This window comes from Branchiostoma belcheri, unplaced genomic scaffold (genome assembly GCF_001625305.1).
Source record: "Branchiostoma belcheri isolate BF01 breed outbred unplaced genomic scaffold, Haploidv18h27 scaffold4, whole genome shotgun sequence".
In the NCBI taxonomy this organism is placed as follows: Eukaryota; Metazoa; Chordata; class Leptocardii; order Amphioxiformes; family Branchiostomatidae; genus Branchiostoma; species Branchiostoma belcheri.
This window is the reverse complement of record NW_017804020.1, coordinates 325,112-348,462: the sequence shown is the minus strand read 5'-3', so window position 1 is coordinate 348,462 and position 23,351 is coordinate 325,112. Positions and strand designations below refer to the sequence as shown.

The 23,351-nt window shown below is 43.7% G+C and overlaps 2 protein-coding genes across 2 annotated transcripts; one reads left to right on the top strand and one right to left on the bottom strand.

The window, feature by feature from the left end:
- The first annotated feature begins 154 nt into the window (after positions 1-154).
- LOC109476872 (NXPE family member 3-like) lies at positions 155-3,733 on the top strand. The gene is made up of 6 exons (XM_019777888.1): positions 155-184; positions 659-997; positions 1,254-1,582; positions 2,123-2,346; positions 2,457-2,550; positions 2,934-3,733. Exons 1-6 carry the CDS (start codon positions 155-157, stop codon positions 3,451-3,453), a joined length of 1,536 nt encoding a protein of 511 aa, XP_019633447.1. The 3' UTR covers positions 3,454-3,733.
- Positions 3,734-3,828: 95 nt separating this feature from the next.
- LOC109477408 lies at positions 3,829-23,094 on the bottom strand. The gene is made up of 20 exons (XM_019778661.1): positions 22,892-23,094; positions 21,085-21,432; positions 20,186-20,691; positions 18,452-18,644; positions 17,095-17,309; positions 16,477-16,631; positions 15,577-15,715; positions 13,642-13,929; positions 12,847-13,086; positions 12,206-12,404; positions 11,177-11,342; positions 10,686-10,761; positions 9,892-10,340; positions 9,225-9,353; positions 8,404-8,633; positions 8,164-8,232; positions 7,590-7,711; positions 6,568-6,769; positions 5,332-5,600; positions 3,829-4,998 (listed from the first exon to the last, which is right to left on the bottom strand). The coding sequence occupies exons 2-20, from the start codon at positions 21,345-21,347 to the stop codon at positions 4,127-4,129; spliced, it is 4,782 nt and encodes a 1,593-aa protein (XP_019634220.1). The 5' UTR covers positions 21,348-21,432; positions 22,892-23,094; the 3' UTR covers positions 3,829-4,126.
- Positions 23,095-23,351: the final 257 nt, after the last annotated feature.

Below are 23,351 nucleotides of genomic sequence, written 5' to 3'. Positions count from 1 at the left end.
TGTTGGAAACAGATGAAAACGAAACGTCTCTGGATAAATCCTACATCACTTTTTTTATTTACTTCATCTTTCTTATTTCACACAGATATTAGAATTCCAGGCTTTACATTGGTCGAATGTTGAAATCCCGAAATATATGATATCTCCAAAGAACATGTGGACGAAAACGTCGCAACAGGAGCAAGTAAGTCCCGAAAAGCACAAGTCAACTGAAACTCCTCACCACGAAAACGTCAACCACAAGTCAACTAAAACTCCTCACCATGAAAATGGCAACCACAAGTCAACTGAAACACCTCACCATGAAAATGTCAACCACAAGTCAACTGAAACTCCTCACCATGAAAATGTCAACCAAAAGTCAACTGAAACTCCTCACCATGAAAATGTCAACCACAAGTCAACTAAAACTCCTCACCATGAAAACGTCAACCAAAAGTCAACTAAAACTCCTCACCAAGAAAATGTCAACCACACGTCAACAAAAACTCCACACCATGAAAATGTCAACCACAAGTCAACTAAAACTCCTTACCACGAAAATGTTAAAGCCAAAAACATTGCAAAAATTGATGTCAAAGCCAAAACCGTTACAAAGATTGATGTAAAAGCCAAAACTGTTACAAAGATTGATGTAAAAGCCAAAAATGTTACAAAGATTGATGTAAAAGCCAAAAATGTTACAAAGATTGATGTCAACGTCAAAAGTGTTACAAAGGTTGAAGCTTGCTACCTTGAGCAGGTTACGTGCCCGAACAATACAACCATAGTCGTCTTAAACAGAGACCGCCTGTTTCACCAAGGAGACGTTCTTACCGTGAGGGTTGAGGCAAGAGACGGAAAAGGAAGGCCGAAGAAGTACGGAGGAGACTTTCTCCGTGCCAGACTCATCAGTAGTGACCGTTCGACGCAGGCCAGTAGCGCCGGTCACGTCACTGACCACAATAACGGCACCTACACCGTGCAGTTCCCGCTCTACTGGACAGGGGGCGTTTCGGTGAGTACGGACGATGCTTGGTAGGAAGTGAGAATTTTTGGTACAAGCGACACCATGTTGATACATATTTACAACGTTTTGCCAGCCTACGGTTATTGCACTTATTGCTATTGTCAGTTTATATGATGACGTCTTTTAATTGTGCTTGCACGGATTTTTCAGTGCACAACGAAGTCATTTCGAGTGATTTGCCTTTTTGTACATAACTTCCGCTCTAAAAGTGCAAATCCTTTGCCTGATCTGTTCTATATATCAGATAAAGATTCAGCTCGTCCATCCAAGCGAGGCAGTGAATGTTCTACAGAGAGTACGCGAAGTTCCAAACAAGAGAGTCTTCTCCTGTAGCTTCGTCGACGAGAAAAAGAACGCCACCAACACAACACAGTGTTTCAGTTCTGCCAACACCAGCCTACTGCCTCACCAACAGTGCGACTTCTCAAAGCCAGAGGTGAACGGGACCTGGATTTGTGAGAAGCCGGACAAACTTGCGTGTTCCGCCATCTCAAGGTGCAGATGGGACTCGAAGAAGAGCACGGCAAAGGTCCTGGGACTGGCGTCTGAAGAAGAAAAGAAACTTTTCCAAAGGTAAGTCGCCAACTGTACAAATAAAACAAACAGGAGCGAGATATGGTCTAGTGGTTAGGATTTGGCGCTCTCACCACCAATGCCCGGGTTCGATTCCCGGTGTGGGAACCAGTGACACAAACAAGAGCGAGTATAGAAACGCCGGGGATCGAACCCTGGCAGCCAGCTTACGACCCCAGCTTGAACCCCACTGTTATACAAAAGTAAGTCCTGTGGTGAGTTGTATCAACACCTGTACACTTGTATCCTGGCTATTCTATTGCAGATAGTTTCTCATTCTTGTCCATGAATGTGTTCTTGTCCTCTTAAATAATCCATACGTGGCATGATGCTCGCAAGGGATGAAGAGAATAAGTATGTAAGTATATGATGCTCTTAATATGCACACGTTAGGACATGTCTTGACATCTTTACATATACTTAAAATCTTTACATATATAGCTTGTTATGCATAAAATATTGTATCACCCTCAATACAACTTGGTCAGAGAAAATACACGACTGGTTTCATCGATACATTTTAAACTTTAAACCACACAGACCTTATCTTGAGGAGGAACTTGAAGTAGACCCCAAGGAGCCCATACACGTTCTTGAAGCAGAGCCGCGAACATCCCAACATCTTCCAGCATGTACCTGGGACAAGTCTGCAACTTTGGGGCATTGGTCAGGCAAGGTGTGGACGTCATCCGTCTGCAATGTCCGAGTGTTCACTCAGAATGACATTCGGCGGTGCCTGGCTAACAAGACTGTGTACATGCAAGGTACGTATCGTTAGTGATCTGATCATCAATGATTGCGCTTCTGGATCTGTTAGATAACGTTACAGTCCGAAGGACCTTACGTTAAATTTGATTATTTCTATTCCATCTAGGTGACTCCACGATCAGGCAATGGGGCCTGCGTTTGGAGAAGGAAGTACCGTTGAACTACGATAACAATACCATGAATTCTAAAGGTTTGTCGATGTTTCCTAAAGACATAGTTTTTATGTTTACCGAAGGAAAACATATTCTTTTTGCTCAGTTTCCTCTTCTTCCCCAAACAGTTACCTCTGACCTGGTCAATGATCTGAACCAGACCGTCTCTCACCATGGTAACTGGTGTTACATTATGTTAAAATTTCCTAATATTCCTAATATATGTGAATGTGTTTGAGTTATAATCAACAGAGCAGGCCATATGCGAAGGTTAATATTATGCATTTGCTTTGCAAATGTTACCTTTCCAGTTTGAGACTGATTTCGTCATAATGCCTGCCAAAGATCGTCAAAGGTGAAGCATGTAAAGTCGTAATGCAGACAATCACAAGTTGGACAATGTATATTTTTGTTTCTGCAGCTCAATTCAGAGGAGACAACGGCCAATGGAACATCTCTGTTCGCTACCGGTTTCACCACTTCCCCGTACAGGGAGGAGTTTGGATTATCTTTAATGACTTCCGCTACGTTGTTGATGAGCTGGACGCCAATCCAGGAGGACCAAACACGGTAATAGTTCTGAGTCTGTGGGCTCACTTTACGGCAGAGCCGCTAGAGCTGATCCGGTCCAGACTGTACGCCATACGGGGTGCCATACACCGTCTGAAGCGCAGGGCTCCCGGCACGCGGGTTTTCGTGAGAACCGGGACGACGCGAGAGCACAAAAGAAGAAAGCTGGAGTTCTACCTGCTAGCAAGCGACTGGTTGGCTTACCAGATCACGGAGGTGATACGAGAGATGTTCCGGGCGGACCCAGACGTGGTTGTGTTGGACACGTGGGGCATGAGCGTGTGTCAGCCGGGAAAAGACAACGTGCACCCAGACCAAACCATGGTGGACAGTCAACTAAACATGCTGCTTTCTCATATCTGCCCAGAGGAAGAGTTGTGAACATACGGTGCACATGTATGTTGTAATTATTGTCTTTGCCAGAAGGTTATGTTTTCGGTTTGGCTATGATAGACTGATCATGAGTGTGGATATGGTGGTATAACTCTTTAAGTCATGCATGTATGGTGCATTGTCTTAAATTATATTGTGAGTCATACAATGGATGTAAGGATGACAACCAATATATACATTAACGAAGATCTCGATAACAAATGTAGAATGTGCAAAAAATAGGTGTTTCGGGCAGGCACATTACGTTCTGCCAACATATTTACCTAGATCTCTTCATATTCCACCAGGTGACAAAGCTGAATGTATTCCATCCAAAACTGACCATTCTAATCTTATCAAAGTGTGTAATCTCAAACTATACAAACTTATATTGACTGAGCACACAATAAGAGCATTTCTTTATACACAAATTTAAATGGAATGATTTTACGTGAATACAGAAGTGAATGTGTGACAGGGGATTTTCCTACCCTATTACATAGAGACATAGAGACATGATTTAAGTGCAAAACAAACAAGCAACTTTAAAGTTCCACAATATATCAGCACATTCTTTGGTCCAAATATCCTTGAATCTCATTCTGGCACAATCTCATCTTTGGTTCATTAATCATATAGAAAATTCTAACATCATAATGAATCTGTCATTACTACATGATAATTAATGTACAGCAGGAAACTGATAGTGTCTAGAAGCAATGGCTTCTTTAGTAACCCTTTCTGGTTCCACAATTCTAAGGTTCCTGGAGGTTTTTGTTGTTCCCTTCTTTTCCGTTTCCACAGTTGTCGCATCACCTGTCAACACTGTCTCATTGTCTGCTTCCAACGTAGTTTTGTCATACTGATCGGCAAAGTTGGGAGGTCCGGATTGCATGTTTGCTTCGCTGTGACTTTCCTTTCCTTCCCCTATGATCTGTAGATCTTGGATTCCTGCCTCCGCCGCTTCGACTCCGTCTGACCCCCATTTCTCGGACTCCGCCGAGCTCCCTCCCTCGCTGCTTGGTGATTCGTCTATCGGATGAAGCTGCTGGTCCAACGTCGTGTCCGTCCCACGATTCAGCTTCTTCACCCGCTTCTGACTTCTCTTTCTCGGCAGTGGCTCCTTATTGGTCGAGTATCTTCCCGGGATGTGGTACCACGCCGACTTGTGTTGCACTCCAGATTTCTTCACGTTTTCCCGCGGTTTTGGCGGCTCATCTAACAAGGTCTGTAGCGTACTATGAGGGCCGTGGACTGACTTAACGTTACTTTCGTCCACGCTGTGTGCACTGGGGATGTGACATGACGATTTGTGCGACACGTGCGAGCTTCTGCTCAAACGCGACATGTTCGTGTTCCGCGAAACAACCGTCATCCGGCTCTGGAACTCCGACACCGAGCTTTTCGTGTTGAAGTAATTGATGGACATACTTCCTTCTCTGAAGAGACTCGGGTCACCTTTAAAGTCTTCCTGTCCAACGGTTTCTTCCCACTGTGTTTCTCTGGGCGGGCTCTCCGAGAATTCTCTCCACGGAGCTTCCTCTCTGTGGAAACCTGTTAAAAACGATAAACAATGTTAAATTTTTCCTTACTTCTAAGCCTTGCAGTTATTTTATGCTGTATCATAGTCACAGTGTAAATGACTCTGAGCTAAACTGTAACACACGCACAAACGTAACTGCCTCTCGCATCAGAAACAGGTTTGTAAATACAGTTTATTTGAGATTATTTTGACTGTGAGGATTCTATTCTATAATGTATTATGATGTGTATACTTAACACTAACAGCTGTGCTGTGATCAAATGACGCATTTCAGGTAAAATTGATTTTATTCGTGTACCTGTTATGTCATTGGAAATAAAAATCTGAATCTGAAAATCTGAAACCTTGCTGTGGGACATCCGCCCTGTGACGCTCACTCCCAGCAGAGTGTACTCTGGGTATCTCCCGCGTAGCTCGACTCATGGCGGTGTCTCTTCCGTTGGGGCACGACACGACGGACTGGGATCTCCAGACCCCGCTGGGGATGCTGCTGGGCCTGCGAGACCCTCCATACTGCTCCTGCCGTCTGTTTTTCTTCCCCTGCTGCTTCTGTTCAAAAAGGATGATGTCCTGCTCGTGCCAACTCATACTGCTGTAGGGACGGTTCCGGGACCTGGAGAAGATAAAGTAGACAAGAAAATATATATATTATCAGATATAATAACGACTCCCTCGCCGCTGACCTCTCCGCTGACCTTGAACGCACTGTTCAGTGGGGGAATCAGTGGCTTGTGACCTTTAATCCGTCCAAAACAAAGCTTCTCTCTTTCCATCATAAGAGATCTGATCCGAAACTTCCTCCTGTCCATATGGGGGAGACACGGTTAAAAGAATCAGCATGCCTCGATAGCCTTTTGGGCCTCAAACTCACATATGACCTCAAGTGGAACAATTACATCCAGTCTGTTGCCAAGGAGGCTGGTAAGATGGTAGGGTCATTGTACCGCACCAGAAAGTACCTAACTCCTTTTGCCATCTTGTATCTGTGTAAGAGCCAAATCCGTCCAAAAATGGAATATTGTTGTCACATCTGGGCTGGAGCTGCACAGAGCTCGTTGAGCTGTTTAGATAGGGTCCAAAATAGTTTGCGAAATCTCGTTGGGAGAGACCTGCACGCCACGTTATAACCGCTTTCACACCGGCGCGATGTTGCTAGCCTGGCGTTACTATATCGATATTTCCACGGCAGATGCTCTGCTGAACTTCACTCCCTCGTACCCCCACTCAGAACATTCTCTGCAAGAACACGCTTAGCCACCTCAACAGCAGAAAATCACCCTTTCTTCCTCAATAGTCCATCAGTCAAGAGAAAATTTCATGCTGACAGTTTCTTCCCCAGAACCACTTCACTGTGGAACAAGCTTCCCCGTGAATGTTTCACCGCTAATTACAACCTCCAACGGTTTAAATCAAGGGTGAACAAATATCTGACCACGCAGTCATCACTGTAACCCAAAACACGTAAGTGGCTCTCACGAGCCTTGTTTTGAGGTGAATTCTGAAGTAAATAGAAAAAAAAAAAATATAATGCGTCCATAAAAATTCCTTGCTGTGGCCTTAGTGAGGAAAACAATACCAACCTTGCATCAGGTTGTTTCTTGGTACTGAAGTCATACAGCCCCGTGCTGATCTGTGACTCCACGTCGCGGAGTGTGTTTCTTACAGCTCGTGTGATTGGGTGTTCGGGGCCTAACAGTTTGGTCCGGACGTCCAGAGACTGCTGGAGACACTTCACTGCTTCTCTCTTCACATGCTGGGCACCATCCACCTTCAGCAGTTTTCCTAAAAAACAAGGCTATTTAAGTACTACATGTATCTCAACGACTAGTCTAAAATGGTATGGCCACCTCCAAAGAATGGACAGTAAGAAGTGGCCTAGCTAGGAAGATCCTCACACTGGAAGGCCCAAACCCTCCTGGTCGACCAAAGAAGAAATGGAAGGGAGGACTCAGAATCCACCACTTGAATCTACATAATGTCAACCCACAGGATCCGGATAGAGGCAAATGGCGGGCTGCCATCAAGCCACAGTATTGCTGTGCAAGCACATCTCTACCTCCCGCGGGTAACAACAGACATTAAACAGGATAAAGTGTGAGTGACACTTACATGTATGTTTAAACTTCATTTGTGTCATTCTAATGAGTTTCTTCATTTGTAAACAAGGTCAACTGCAATCTTCTTACCCGGTAATGACAGAATATCTGTAACAGTTGATCCATAAGCAAAATGAACTCTTTCCTTAACAGTTACAAAACATCTTCATTCAGAATGTCACATTTTTAGAGTACAGTGCCCTTAAATTCTATCAACAATGTGATAGGATCGGCAAAAGATCCTGCTTTTTTAAAATCTTGTCATTGCATTCTGTATGTTCTGTCACAGAAAGGACGTATTTACTTAGTGATAAATTCCATAAAAAGGGGTTTACGAAAAAGGCTGGGTGCCAGCTGTCTACCTGGGCTGGCTAGCATGTCAGGCCACTCAGATCCCCCCATTCATATCCTCACGAATGATTTCACACCTAAGTAGCTGCACCCTCTAGCAGATTGCATCATGCAAAATTACTTCCATAAAAAGTGCCACATTCCGTACTCCTTACCTAAGTGGAACAGGGTGGTTGCGACCAGTAGATGGTTGGACCCCAGACACTGTTCCCTGATCCGCAGCGCTCGCCGGTACAGGGACTCAGCCTCGCGTCGGTTAAACCCCTTCTTGTTGTTCCTGATGACATCAAGATCTTATATTAGCATAAGAAATACATGTACTGTTCTATTCTATTCAAGCTGCATATCTTTAACCTTTGTATGGATAGTACATGTAACTCGATTGAAGGCAGCTTCAAATGGATGCATTTATGAATGAAGGGACTCTTTTTACACAACCAAGTGGTTTATCTGGGTAATATTTTGCATCTGGGAATGCATCTATAGCAGCCACACCTGTGCTGTGCAATGTGAACCAACCAGTTGCCCTGAGGAAGGTGACAGACAGTCACCGAAACATCAGCGGAATAAAAGACTTGGTTGTGTAAAAAGAGTCTCTCTTTACTCAGTGATTTACTAACCTGATGAAAAAATTCAAGGATGGATGCATTAATTATTTATGTTTAACACAAAACAAAGCTAGCTAATACAATGAAGTTTGTTTTCACAAAATTAAAATGATGTTATTACCTGTCAGCCAGTAGCCCAGCAAGGTCATTCAGTACATCTGCAACCATGGGGTGGAATGTACCATACCATCTGGAAGGGGACAAGAACTGGTTAACAGCTTGCAGTTCTTGCTTTGTTTGACAGACATGCAGCCACTATCTCATTGGTCAAACTGCTAATTGCCATGCTCTCATTGGTTGAATTGCAAATTGTGATGGACAGTCTGGATCGGTCTATTTTTTTTTGCAGAACCATTCTCACCTCTCTCTTGTAGTGAGTGCCTCCCTGAGACAGTCCTCAGCCATGGTGTACTGCCGTCTCCTCATCTTCAGGACCCCGATGTGGTGCTGTACGGAGGCCAGGCCGGGGATGCTGCAGGCGGACTCCATGTGATCCCTGGCCTCCTGCAGCAGCTGGTCCGACTCCGCAAAACAACCGGCGTACGTCTTCATGTTCCCCAGCTGGTCCAACAGTCTGCCTTTAGTCTCGATCTGGGAGGAAAAAGGACAACAAAATCCCTAATACTAGTACCTCAGCCATTTTCGTTTTTATTGTTACTGAAGGAAAACATAGTTTTTGCTATGTTTCTTCTTCTTCTTCTCCAAACAGTGACCTCTGCCTGACTGAACCAGACTGTCTCTCACCATGGTAACTGGTTTTGGGTTACATAAAAACATAGGAGCCTCGGAGGGATTTAGACTCCTGTCCCCATATATGTGAATGTGTTTGAGTAAGAATATTACCAGACCAGACCATATGCAAAGGTAAACATTATGCATTTGCTTTGCAAATATTATTTTTCTAGTTTTTTATTGTTTCATACACCAGTAGCAGGGGTGTAGTATCTGAGACAGCGACTTACCACTTAATTTTTTTAAACTATATCACTATATGCCATATGTTGCTACTAAAAAGTCAAGACCTGAAATGGCTCTTTTCAAGTACAAATGTACAATAAACAGTAAGGATTGCTGGGATTCGAACTCCCAACCTGTTGGTCCAGAGGTAGGGTCACTAACTGCTGGAATATGCAAGCTAACATTGTTAAAATTTTCTACTGTGAAGTATAATATCTTGTTTACCATTTTAGCCATGTGCTCAGCATCCTCCTCCTGTATGGAGTTGATGGTCCCCAGTGCTTTCCAGTACCACTCCTCTGCCTCCTGTGTCTTCAGTTGGAACAGGTACAGGTTCCCAATGTTCTCCTCCACCTGGAACATTATGAATATACGGTTAATGACCCTCCCTAAGGTGTATAAATTATGGTGTCATAATTCATGGTCGGTTCCTATAACCATAGAATGAATGACCTAGTCCACAAAGATAGAGTGAGAGAGTGGCTACATGTCGGTTATACGTTTTGTATACTACATGTAACGTTAACTGTATCAAGTTCATGTCCTTTTGATCATTTTACATGACTGTCCAAATTGCGGTAACCTGCTCGGATTCAAACAAGTCATTAGAACAGAATGCAAGACTGTTCCATTTTGGTCATCAGAACAGAATGCATGTTCTACCGGTATTTGAAAAGCGGGTAGCGTATCGGATATTAATGACCTGCGTTTTTCGGTACATGGAGCCTTCTGTGTTGATGTTGTGTTGGATCAAAAGTTTTAATTTGAAACACATTAATTTAAAACAGGATAGTAGCATATGAGTTTCCGTAGTTTCATCAGGATTGTAAGACACTGAGTAAAGAGACTCTTTTTACACAACCAAGTCTTTCTTCAGCCTTTCTGTTCTTACCTTACACAGTAGCTGCTGCTCGGCAAGGCTGGGCGAGTCTGCGTTCTTCAGCTGGTCGTGCGCCTTGTGCAGCATCTCCTGCGCTGTCTCGAACTTCCCGATCTCGTTCAGGAACTGTCCGGCGTGACACGCCAGGGCGGCGACCTCGTACTGTGACATCTCCTTTATCTCCTCTCGCTCCTCGTCCATGTCCAGGTGAGCCACGCGACTCTCCGTCAAGAACGTGGACTCGATGTCCATGGCGCGCTCTTCCGGCGTCGGGTCGAAGCCGTCGTCGTCGCTCCTGCCGCCCGCCAGGCTGCCGAAGCTGGTGGCGATGCTGAGAACCGCGCCCATGCTGCTCTGACTCTGCGTCTCGCTGGCGTTACTGACGGAGGCCTGGTCTGAACCCTCCTTAATGGTGGTGAGACAGGAGTGCAGCTTGCCAGTGGGGCTCAGGGATCTTGGGTCTGTTGAAAGATAACACACCAAACTTACTTGTCTGATAAAATTTAAAACTTTTCCGTTTTGATCCAACACAAGTGACTCTGGTCTTCCTCAGTAGACTCACCCAGTAAGGCTTGTCATGTGGCTTCTCTGAAGTGTGACGTCAACACTGGGTCAACTTCAGGGAAGCCACGTGACAATTCAACTACATGTATTTTAGCTTTTTCTCATCAAATGTCTAACTGGTCATGTACAGCTTAGAAACGAACAGCTTAGAAACTACTGCCAGATCAGCGAAAGCTCAATTTTAAAAATTGATCTTTCCTTGGCAAACTTTCTATAGAACAACCATTGCAATCAGTTCTTACCAATATCACTGTCACTTGGGTCCTGCCAGACTGGGGGCTCTGATATCACCACACTCACTGTACGGGACAGGCGACCCTGGAAGGCAAACGATATACTTTATGGAAACTTTGCCTGGAAGAGACAGTTGTGGAGTAGAAAGAAAATAACTTCCTGTTTTAGTTAAACTGTAGGAGGAATGAAGTACCTCTTGATGTAATGAATGCTGACTGATATTTGTGGATTGTGTGAAGCACTGAATTACTTGTATACCCATCATGATGACAGTGTGTATATGGTGAGATAACCCCTGGTCAGATGCGATAACCACCTCATAAACTTCTCAGTTTATTCAGTAGTTACGGCACCTGTTTACGGTTTGAAATGTAATGCACTTTTAGCCAAACGGAATATGGAATCCAATACATTTTACAAAGTGCTGTAAGGTTCCTCCAAATAAATTTGAATGTAATCCTATGATAAATCTATACCAAAATTTCCATAAAAAACTTACATCTCCTTCTGCGGTTGACTCGTTGTCTCCGGTGATTTTCCGGACCATGCGCCCGTACACCTCGCCTGGGTCGTACCCCGCCTGTGTCAGGAACTTCCAGTACCGTACCAGGTCCAGCCGCAGCGTGCTACTCTGTCTGCTGTCTCCCCACATAGCCAGAAACATCCTGTAGGAGGTTATTGTGAATAATTATCATTGAACAACAGTGAACAAAGGCTGGAAAGATAGCCTGGTATCCAGTCTATTGTGGTTAGGGCGAGTTCTCTTCGGGGCTGCAGACGCTCTTTACCGCCGGACTCAGCTAGGTTCCCCGGTAGGTTTTGCATGATGAGAGTGCGACACGACAGCTTTTATTATTAGACAGACTGAAAGTTCAAATTAGTGTTCTAGTCATCATCCATCTTTCGGAATCTTGAGGGGCAAAAAGTTTGTGCCATCTGTCATCTTTGATGGACAAAGATTGGCATATAAAATATGGAAAGAGATGTCATTGAACTGAGCTTAATCTACCAGCAAAATTTGCCCTTCAAAATGCAGGAAATAGCATTTCAGAGGGTCGAGATTTCAAAATTTCCCTGGAGGAGCATGCCCCCGAATTGTCAAGAGGCCTGATGCCACACAGCTTTGGCGCTTGACATGATGTTACATCCAACAAAATTGTAGCCTGGTATCCAGTCTATCGTGGTTGGGACAGGCTGTCTTTGGGGCTCTATGCTAATAGTGTCCCCCGGCCAGCTCAACAGACTGGCCGGTAGGTGTGTTATGCCTGCAGGAGTTTTGCACACCTGGAGTTGACGCAGTGAACTCCCATCGTGCAAAACCTACTGGATAACCTAGCTGAGTCAGGCGGGGAAAAGCTTCAGCAGCCCCGAAGAGAGCCCGCCCCAACAGCGATAGACTAGACACCAGCCTAACAAAATTGAGATGATGGAATAAGTTAAAAGTTTATCATTATCGCAGCAATTATGTTAACAAAAAGCAAAATAGGTTAGACACATGCAGCCATGACATGCATTGCCCTCTGCGTACCCGGGTTCAGACAGAACCTTGCAAAGTCGTCCCACCTCCCCGCTCATCTCCAGGTGCCACGGCAGCTCGTCCACCCGCCGCTCCGAGTGCGGCTGGCGGCTGAAGAACTCGGCCAGCACGGCGTGGTACTTGTTGCGGACGTGTTCTTGCATGGTGGGGAAGGAGAAGGATGTCTTGGAGGCAGCGCTGGTAACAGTTCCTGTACAATAAAACAAGAAATTTCCAGTTGCCGAATTGTTTATATATAGCATCTGACTTCAAGTACCAGTCCTTTGCCTAAAGTATCAAGTTGTCCATTTAGTGCAAAATTCCTACTTTTCTATCGGCAAAAAGTCATTGTATGAATGAGAACAAAGCTGGAATGACTTCTGGCCCCCTCGTACACCACCAAAACACAAATACATGTAGCATCCCTTTAAGAGCTCTACCCAGCATCAAAGACAAGCCTAAAAGTTAATTTTTTTCAACAAAACAAAAACATAGAAACCCCCCAGCTGCAAAATGCCAGCAATTAGCAACATATGCCAAGAAAAAGGCTATTAACAGTTGGTTTGGACACTCATCAATGGTTAGTAACTAAAAATGGGCCTTTTGCACCTGTGCAAAATAGTGACCTTTGCCAACTACACAACCAGACTAACCTAACAAGGAGCACTCCACAGCTTCCCGAATGTCCTGGTGGAAGAAGTTGAGAAGTCCGCCCGGCCTCTCAAACAAAGCGTCCTGTGCACAGGATCGAAACAGCGCCCAGTCGAAGGACGCGACCTTGTACTCGTCCCTGTACCCCAGCAGCTCCAGCGCTCCCAGGATCTCAGACTCCTGCAGGCCGTTACGGGAGACCGCGATGAGACGTAGGGCATCGGCAACCCAGCCTCTGCTTCCTGAAATGGTAGAAAAATAAATACAGTCAAACTTGCCCAACCGACCACCTCTATAAGCTGGCCAACTGGCCATGACACTAATTTTTTGCTTTTTCTTGGTCCCAATTTTTTTTTCCCCATAGATGTAAGCATTAAGCCGACCACTTGTCCGCGAACAGCACTATTCAGCACATGGCCGAGATCTCTGTCTATGACCGCGGTAATGTCAAGCATGTGGAGGAAAATGTTTTTCAATGATAACTAGCGAAAAATCGCGATGAAAATGGTCATTGATTTTGACAGCATGGCAGTCCTTGCGTTATGTAAAATGACGCTGGCTGGGTCACTTTAGGTCAATGGGGCAGTCTATTGCAAAATGGGTGGAAATTTTGCTGTCACGACAGTGGCTTTCTTGTTCTCTGAGGAGAAGACCACTTTTCCTCAGTCACCTAGGTGGTCGTCTTAGACAAGTTTGACAGTATATATCAAGAAACTTTCTGTACAAAATTGTAGCTGCAAGTTAAAGTTGCTATTGGGCAACGTAAAAGAAAGATACGGCAAAGAACAATGACTGACCCTTCTCTATTGTCTGTTCCTTCCTGCTGTGCCACCCATAATCCTTTGCCCAGCGCTGAATGATGCTGACCCAGAGGTCACGGATGCTGGTCGCCTCCAGATACACCTCCAGCTGACGGTCCACGCCCTGCTGCTGGCCAATCACGCACAGCTCGTGGGCCAGCACGAAGAGGAACAGCGGGCGGCTGCTCAGCTTACACTCCACGATGCGCTGTAGCTGGCCGGAGTCCAGGCACTTACAGTGTTCAGCCAGGTGTTCCTCCATTACTGTGCTCTTGGAAGGTGAATCTGAAAAACATCAATTCGCACCACAAGGTTCAGTAATAGCCCAGTGCCTTCACTGCTGAGATACTGCTGACTAGAGTGCTGAGGAACTGAGATGTCGTGTGGCGTAATACCGGTAGCAGAGGTCGTGTGGCATATAATGGCAGCGTGTTTACCAGTGGTTCAGAACCAAAAGGTTCCAGGCTCGATTCCTGTCTTGTCACCAATCTTGGGCCCTTGGCACTTAAAATGACTTTCCTCACTTTACTCGTATTGGATTGATTGATTGATTGGTCAATGTCACTACAATTCTGGTTCTTTTCTTTCTTCCCAAAACACCAATGTGGAAGATTACATGTATGTGCATCAATATTGTTTTGTTGTCCTGCTTGCCTACAGTTTGAAACACTAGTAATTCAGAATAATGTAAAGGACTGATATTTGTGAAGGTCATTGATATATAGAGGATGCACTATTACATGTAGCCTGCATTTTGAATCAGCTTAGAAGTGGGCTCATCTTGAAGATTTTCACTTAGGTACTAAGTAAGCTCACCTTGAAAAGCAAAGCTTATAAAATTGAGTTCATCTTTGAAGACTACAGCAAGCAAGCTGGCTCCTCTTAAAGATCACACATAGCTTATGAAACTGATCTTTAGGATTTCAGGAAAGAAAGACAGCTCATCGGGAAGATTATGGCTTATCAAGTGGGCTCATCTTGAAAAGATGACAACTCACAAAAAGTAAGCCCAGCTTAAGATCACAGTTTGCACAACTGAGCCCCTCTTAAGACTACAGCATTTCGAAAGCTTATTTTGAAAATCACGGCTTGAGCCCCTAGCTGTACATGTCACACATTCAGAACCTTCCCCTAACCACCAACCTAAAGTTGGCTGAAGTTCAGGAGCAGTCTTACCAGATTTAGTCCACACCTACTTACAGGAGCAGTCTTACCAGATTTAGTCCACACCTACTTTTGATACAAATTGAATCAAATTTGAGTTGAATTTGAGTCAGATTTTACTGCAAAGCAATGCTGTATTACCCTGACCACCGCTGACCAACTACATGTACCAACCACCGGCCAAACTGTCTCCAACAATGGCCCAACCTCCCGGCCACTCCCGAATGTTTGAAACATTTTAGAAGCTAACCACAGCTGACCTTGCTCCCAACCAGTAGTACTCCTAACCTTCCAGCATGAGCTTGGATGTGTTCAAGAGGCTATGTGGCATTGGATGGCGTAGTGGTAGAGCGTTTGACTATGAATCGGGGAGACCGGGGTTCAATTCTGAGTCGTACCCGGGACATGTCTGGACATGCGCTCCTGCATTGTGCCCTTGAGAAAGGCACTTTACACGACTTCCTCACTCCATCCAGGTGTGAATGGGTACCTAACTTTGGTTGGGGAAAGTCGTATTGAGGTCACCTTGTGGCGCCGAATGGCAGCCGCACAGACCCTTGCGACAGTTCCACAAAAAAAATCTGTGGAGAAAATATGTATGTCATGTATTATTTGATTGTTGTATTGATTATTATGTGACACCCTGCATCAATTCAGCCGTATAAAGTCTGCGACTGCACGGGTACTGTTTGGACAATAAAATCCATTTATTATATTATCATTACTATGTGTGACATAAACAGGGGCTGCTATAATCATAATACCTACCAGCCAGTAGAGGGACGTTCAGATCAGTAACGTCTGGCCGGTTGACCAGTGCCTTGTAGGTCAGGTCTGACCGTGTGGTGGTCACGATGATACGACACTGGGGTGGGAGGGGGAATGGCAGCCAGGTAAACTCCTTCACCTGGAGTAAACAAAAACAAAACAAAATACCTTGTAAACAATTGTCATTGGAATCTCAGTATTTACTGATATGACCTCCTCTAAAAAAAAAGGTAAAGAATCGACCCGTTTCTTTTGAAGATCTTCTGTTGGTATTATTTCAGTAGTAAACCTAGCCTGGCAACAGTCTGGCAGACTGTTGCCTGGGTCAGTATACAGTAACACTCCTTAGCTTCAGGGCCAAGTTCAGCTGGGATCCAGGCTATAGCAAACCAAGTCTTAAGCTACATGTACAGTATTCTCAATATGTCAACATATCTTTCATGACCATTCAGTTTTCCACTTGCAACTCTTACTAAACATTTTTTTTATTTTTTTATTATTAGTTGTAAACAGTTAATAACAAAGAAGCAGACTTAGAGTCCATAGCATTCAGGAACTAGACTACCGGTAAGTAAGATTTAGCCGACAAAGATACATGTAGTATGGCCACCTCCAAAGAACGGACAGTGAGAAGTGGCCTAAGAAGATCCTCACACTGGATGTGGAAGGCCAAAATCCTCGAGGCCAACCAAGGAAGAGATGGATGGGCAACATAAGGGAGGACTTCTACCACCTTAACCTCCATAACGTCAACCCACAGCATAGAGGCAAATGGTGGGCTGCCATCTATTGCATTGTTGTGCAAGTGAGCATGTCTAACCCTTGGAAGACGGGGACAACAGACACTAAATCGGATAGTGAGTGTAACTCTTCCATTCATTTGTTCCCCCTGTTCCTTACCTGCTGGGTTGTCATGCCGTATGTGCTGTTCAACTCATCTATCCCATCAAGCACCAGTACAGACGGCCCGAGGGTCAGTGCGGCCAGGAAGGCCTCGCACGTCCGGTGGAAATCCGACAGATCCTGCGTGGTCGACGCCATATCACTGGGGGCTCCTACAGTGGGAAATAATGAACATGCATCAGACACAAATGCCCAAATTACTGTACCGGTAACTCACTTTATGTTCGCAGTAGCAAAAGTTTGAAAAATGGACATGTTCCTGGAACTATAACTTCAATGTGGCTGCATGTGCAGCAAAAACAAAGTCGGTGCATGCATTACATTTGTATTTGTTCATAGTAATAATAAGTTTGCAGTTCAGAAGTGACTGGGAAAACCATGGATATAAAAGTACCACAAAAATCGTAATTTACAGTATTCTCTGTGCATTTTTCAAGACTAACCTAAAAAACAAAATTGTAAATGAGTATTAGAAAAAGAAATACATAACTTAAGATAATCTCAAAATCTATTTCTGGTACATTGGCTCAGAGTTGGAGGTTTGAAAGGTGATATGAAAATTAGTCTTTCAAAAGTAAATTGTTTCTGAGTTTCTTATAAAAAAGATGTGCATACCTGCAAATTCGTTCCTAAGCTCCTGTGTACATCGGCGTAGAAAGCTGCCGACATCCGTGCTTTCTGCACTCGCTCCCACATAGTGTGACACCACAACAATGTCGGCAGTGCTGGAGGTAAAATTCTTCACCCAGTTGGCGACCATGGCGGTCTTACCACAGCCTCGCTCACCTACCAACATCAGGATGGACTGGTAACCTGGGGCTGAGGAAGGTCTGGAAAATAGGGCAGAGGTCAACAACTGCATGGTAGAGCTATAGCAAAAGTTGACGGTCTGAGAATACTACATGTATATGTACATGTACGTTAACGGTGGCGGCAGGGTCAGCAAAAACGAATATTTGTTCATGGTAATGATAAGTTAGCAGGCTGCAAGCATCACGAATATAAAACTTAAAAGTACAGTAAAAAAATTGTGATTTACAGTAGTTTCTTACTACATTATTTTTATTCAGCTTTCATACCCATACAAACTATAAATACAAAAGCTATTCTTTCTAGGGTTTTTAAAAGAAACATGTTGCAGGGAAAATCTATTTTCTACTGCCGGTTACAGTTATGAGTACACAAAAAAAATGCTTCCCCTAATTAGCACCACGAAATATGAAGTGATACTAGAGCAAGTCTACTAGATGAAAGGAAGAAAAAGACCACAACTATGTATACAGTAGGACAGGAACAGTGACAACAGATGTATCCATAGATAACACATGTTACCTCAATATGTTTCCACTGCGTGGACCTTTCACTCACATGCCATGCTGAAGCTCACACAAAAGATAGAGGGAGAGAGAAGGAAAGGATTTAATGTCCTTGAAGAAGAAGAAATGGCAGGGTAGACTGTTAGACCTGGTTTCTTTAGCAGGATATTTGGTTAAGCCCCTGTCACACATAGCCTCCTGAACACTACCAATTGGCTGGTGGTTGGGATAAGTCAGTATAGATGGTCTGTGTATAGTTGGGAGTCAAATAAATGAGTTTGGAAGTCAAATTTAACTCAAATTTGACTCCTTATAGAAAGGTAGGCACAGCGTAAATCTGGTTAGACTGCAAAGTTCTGATTCTTAATGTGTGACAGGGGCTTTAGGTGTTCTTTAGGAGCAAACAGGAAATGCAGCACATTATAGTAAAAGAAAAGGAAAAAGCTGGGAAAAATGGGAAAGTTTGGAGGATCACAAACATGCAAATGAGTACATCCAGAAAATTGCCACGAATGTCAGAGATGTGCTTCTCCATGTACTCATTTGTATATTCGTGATCCCCCGAATGAGACAACAGCCGAAAGTGTTTGATTTCAAATAACAGCAGGATATGGTATGAAAATACAATGCAAGGAAACTGAAATAAAAGAGTTCACCTGGATCTGAAGGAGTTGTCGGGACACCTGGTGCGAGTTAAGAAGTCGTCTGCTGAAGGTTGGGCGGCTCCTGACAGGGCGTGCTCGTCCAGCTGGCTGTTAAGACGCTCCAGTTCTGGTGTCGACACGAAGATACGCCGGCGAGTTTCAGCAAAGGACTCGTGAGCTGCCCACTGTCTGAACGATTCTCCACCTGTAGTAAACACAAAATTTCTCATCAATTCAGCTAAAAAAATATCCCTCAATATAGAATTATAAAATGGTGACAACACTAATCAAATGGAGCGGAAAAAACTAGGAATTCATACCATATTTTGGGTACTCTCCAAGCAGAGGTTTGGGCTTTGGCTTACTTTTGGTGTGTTTTTAGACTTTTTTTACTGGGGTTTCTTTTTGTACCAGTCTGGTAACTTTTAGTTTTAATGTGCCAGTTTATGAGCAAAAGCCCGAAACTCTGCTTGGGGTCTTTGTAGTTACTCCGACAAATTCTAGGCTGCTATAGTTTGACCTAGTCATAGCAAAGGTTCACAAAAGAAAATGTACTAAGGAAATGTTGTGAAGCAAAATATCCTGAATTTCCCTCATCAAGTTGGCCTCACTCACAAGTCTCAAATACAAATCAGATTGCAATTTCAAAAGTATGCAAAGGTCTTCAATATATATGATAAGACATACATAATTATATCTTCAGACAGAAGTGTCACAGTCCAACAAAAAAGTTGGATGCTTGCACATAAAGGAATTTTGCATTGGGTTGTCTCCAAGAAAGTGGCCTTGACCCAAATACCTCCTTCATGCAGTTTTCTTTCTTTCTGTTTGAATAAAACTTAAAATCTATCAATCTCTCTTGCTAGTGGAAAAGTTTCAAAACTTTCAAAAGCTATGTATGAACGCAGCAACAGATTTGATATACAGGCAAGGACAAAAAAAAAGTGCTGTTTTAAAAGGGACATGCTTGACTGCCTCCTTTTACCAGCCTTGGAAAGAGTCAACGAACCATTAGCTGAGCTGGAAAAGAAAACACAGACAAGGATACAACAAGTGAACAATGAAGGTACCACCAGCCACCTGTGCACTATTATTTGCCACCTGTGCACTCTATTATTTGCCATTCAGGCCATACAAATAACATTGTTGTCAAAGGCACAAATAGTAGGTAACACCACTGGCTACCTGACAAACATCTTTTTAGGTCAACTTGAAAGGAATAAAAGGCAATCTGACTGTAACCAACTACTGGTTCACTGAAACCTACCTCGTGATGTCTAAAACATGTATCAAGGAGGTGTCTGAAATCTCTACGAAAATTGCATATGCAAAGTGTGACCGTTTTACACGCAGGAAAAATTTGACATACGCAATTTTTGTACACAAGGGTTTTGCCTGTGTGTAAACTGGGCCTTGGTCCAGCTAACCTGACTCCTAGAAAACTTTGCAAAATGTCAAAAACTAGAGAGTGCCTATTGAGTACAACAGAGATAGACTTCATGCAATGTTGTAATAGTTGGCAGTAACTTTAGCACAATTTAGGCATCATTTCTTGTTTATCAAGGTTATGATGATGTCAAAATTTAAAAAAGTAGGAATCTTGTTTTTTTTTTTGCCTGCCTGTTTTTTTTTTTCTTTCGCATTAGATTTGGAGTCTGTGGAGGATGTCATCCATAAAATTTACTTGCTGTGGCCTAATGTGATGCTAATCTGCCAAACACTTGACGTGTACTAATTACTACTTACCAACATCCAAGAAGTCGTCCACAGGTGGATAGAGGCTGTCGATCACCCTTGTCCAGTCCTCCAGTAGCATCCTTCCCAGCTCCTCTACTGTACTGAAGTACCTCACAGGGAGGCCCTTGTTAATCAATCTCTCCTTCAAATCTCGCACTCGAATCTCCGCGTAGTCACTCTCGGGAGCGTATTCCTGTAGCTTCTCTTCTTGCTTGTCTTTTGGTAGGTCACCGAGTCTTTCTTCGAGTTTCGTCGAGTCTCTGAAGTAGAAGTAGCAGTGTTCATTGTCGTTGAGGGAAGATGCTTGTATTATTTCCAGTTCTGTAATACTGCATGTTTGGTGCGCTTCTTGTAGCACCCAACCGTGTCCGCCTTGTGCCGCGACCACGAAGTTCTTGTCCATCCAGGACGCGTCGGCCGGCAGGTCTTCCAACGTCTTCGGAAGCGGGTCCGCGGTCTCGGGGCGATGCGAGCCATACCGGTCTCCCAGTAGACATATGAAGAACGGCGTGCACCTGCAGGGGTAGAAATATACATTTTTTCAGTGTTTTGCAATATTGCAGAATGTCAAAATTTTGTTCTGCAATTTTTCCTCTACTTCCTGCAAAATTAATACACAATCTTTTCTGCTTATTAGAAGTTTTTCTATAGGAAGAACAGTAAGGAAAGTACTAAATTTAGCCCCTAGTAACTGTGCTATCTGGGTTTCAAAGCAAGATATGTACGTTTTTTTTTGTGTAGCACATCTGGGCAAAACTGTACCTGGCCATATGATTATGAACGGAGGCCAACACCATTGAACCCGTAGCCTTATTTTTTCAGTCTACAAAATTGCTTAATTTTTCTTCTGCAATATTGAAAATGTCTCTGCAAAATGCAGACTGCAGGTGGGTATTTGTAACACTGACCTGTTTATGTAGTCCAGACACAGTTTGATGACTTGTCCCGAGTTAGCCTGGTTGTTGTTTATCCCCCATCTCAGGTCAATAGGAGTAAAGTTGGAGCCCCTTTCTCGGCAGATTGCGTCAAGGGTGGGGAAAATACGCTTGACGAGGTAGTCCCGTTCCTCCTGGAAGTCCACGAAAGTCGAGCTGACGAAGGGTTTGATTGGCTGGCGGTACGAGAACTGTCGCTTCACGTTGCTGATGCTGCGCACTAGTGGAGGCGGCATGCTGTTGTTGGTTACAGCAACGTCTAGTGTTTGCGCATAACCAGGTGTCCAACGAACTCCAATGACCCCACTTCCAGAGTGCCAGCTGCTGCAGCAATACATAAACACTTAGAACAAATCGCATAAACTTCCCTTTCCACGCCACTGCCCAAAAATAAATCCAGTGCACGGAAATGGAGCCCTAACCCCTGCCACGAAACATCTAAGAGGTCTACAGAATAATAAAAACTTTGTCCTCGTTCCTATGACTACAAAGCTAGTTATAATCCTTACCCCTATTGTCATTATACAAAGACCTAGCAGGTTTAACAGTTAAGCCCTTATTCTGTAGGGTCATTACTACATAAGGTATTACAATTAGAGTGGGTAAATTTTAACCTTAGGGCTACAATCTGTCAATGGTAAGTATGCTGAAAAGGCAAGGAGGCACGTATTAATAACAATGAACGTCACGGTTGGAAAGGCATGATATATTTGATCTTTTGTTGCTTGGAACTTATCGGTACCCCAACTGGGAATGAACAAACTATTACTTTGCTCTTTATTTCTTTATACCGCCATATTTGTCTTGTTAGTAGGCCAGGTGTGACACTAATGCTTGCAATTTTACTTTCTACATGTTTGTAAGTCAGTTTCCAAGTCTAGTATGAATCCATACTGACAATATAGGAAATCTTGATGTGGATGGCCTTTTACATTTTCATTAAGGTGAGAAGAAAACAAGCAAACAAGTTACCGTGCCTTGAGATATTTTCTTTCAAAACACTTGAACTTGTTGGTTGCATGGTTGCCCTCAAGCTATTGGTATTTTACACATATAAGAGGGCCTGCAATGGGGGTAGTGATTACGAATTACGTTAAAGTCTCTGAGCTGACTACGACTTTACGATTTGCAGCTAATGTCCTATTACGAATTACGTTGATTTTTGTGGAGGCTGCCTACGAATTACGAAGTCTAAAAAGGCCTGATTATGCCTTACGAAAAAGGGAATGCAGACCCTCATATAAGATAGCCTGGGTTCCATCCTGGTTAGTTTACGTCCGCTCCTACAGTCGTTGGTGGTTGCGACTGTAGGAGCAGACGTAAACTAACCAGGATGGAACCCAGGCTACATATAAGAGTGGCACTACTGATAACAAGGGTACCACTGAAATCTGGAGAATACACCTAAGTTTTATAGTATTTCATGAATAAATTGTATCCACAACTATTGTACGAAGGACACTACATAATGCCATTGACAACACAGTCAGATAAATTAGAAAGCGGAGGGAAAGTATTAAACAAGTCATTACCAGGTGCCCCTCCCTGTCCTATTTAAACCTCACTTGTTATTTTCTTTGGAATTTGATATCACCCCAACGGGTAAAAACAAGCATCAATCTAGCTCTAATGTTCGGTCCACGATTGTTGACAGTCTACTTATATAGGCATTAGAACGGTACTGCTTCGTGTATAATGTTTTGAAATACACACATATGAATGTGTCACGAAGAATATCAAGAGGGTTTTGTTGTTGAAACTGACATTTTGTAAACATCACCTGGGTTACGCACGGTGGTTGGTCGATCTAGCGGTGTCACCAAGGGTGGGTCCTTTCTTCCAGACGTCTTGTGAGCCCACTACAGTCTTGAAGATCGCTCGAGCACCCAGGCAGCCGCCACGACCCTCTTTAGAGACGTCCTTCTTCACGCTTCGTACACAAACTCCAGGCAACGTAGCACCGCTTCGTGTAATGTCCAATGAGTCTTGCAATTAGGCTGTTTCCATTCTAAAATGGGGGACAATTTTTAAAAAAATCGGCATAATAACTCGCAGCTTAGGAATTATATGCCACACACTGATCTTACTCTAGAAATTTTCAATATTTATTTGTATCAAGGATCAGTTATCAGCTGATGCATTATTTATAGCGATTATAATGCATAAGTTAGCTATCATTTATCCCTCTTAGTGTGTGGAACAGCTCAAATAACCACGTGATTGATTTGGCAAGCACACAC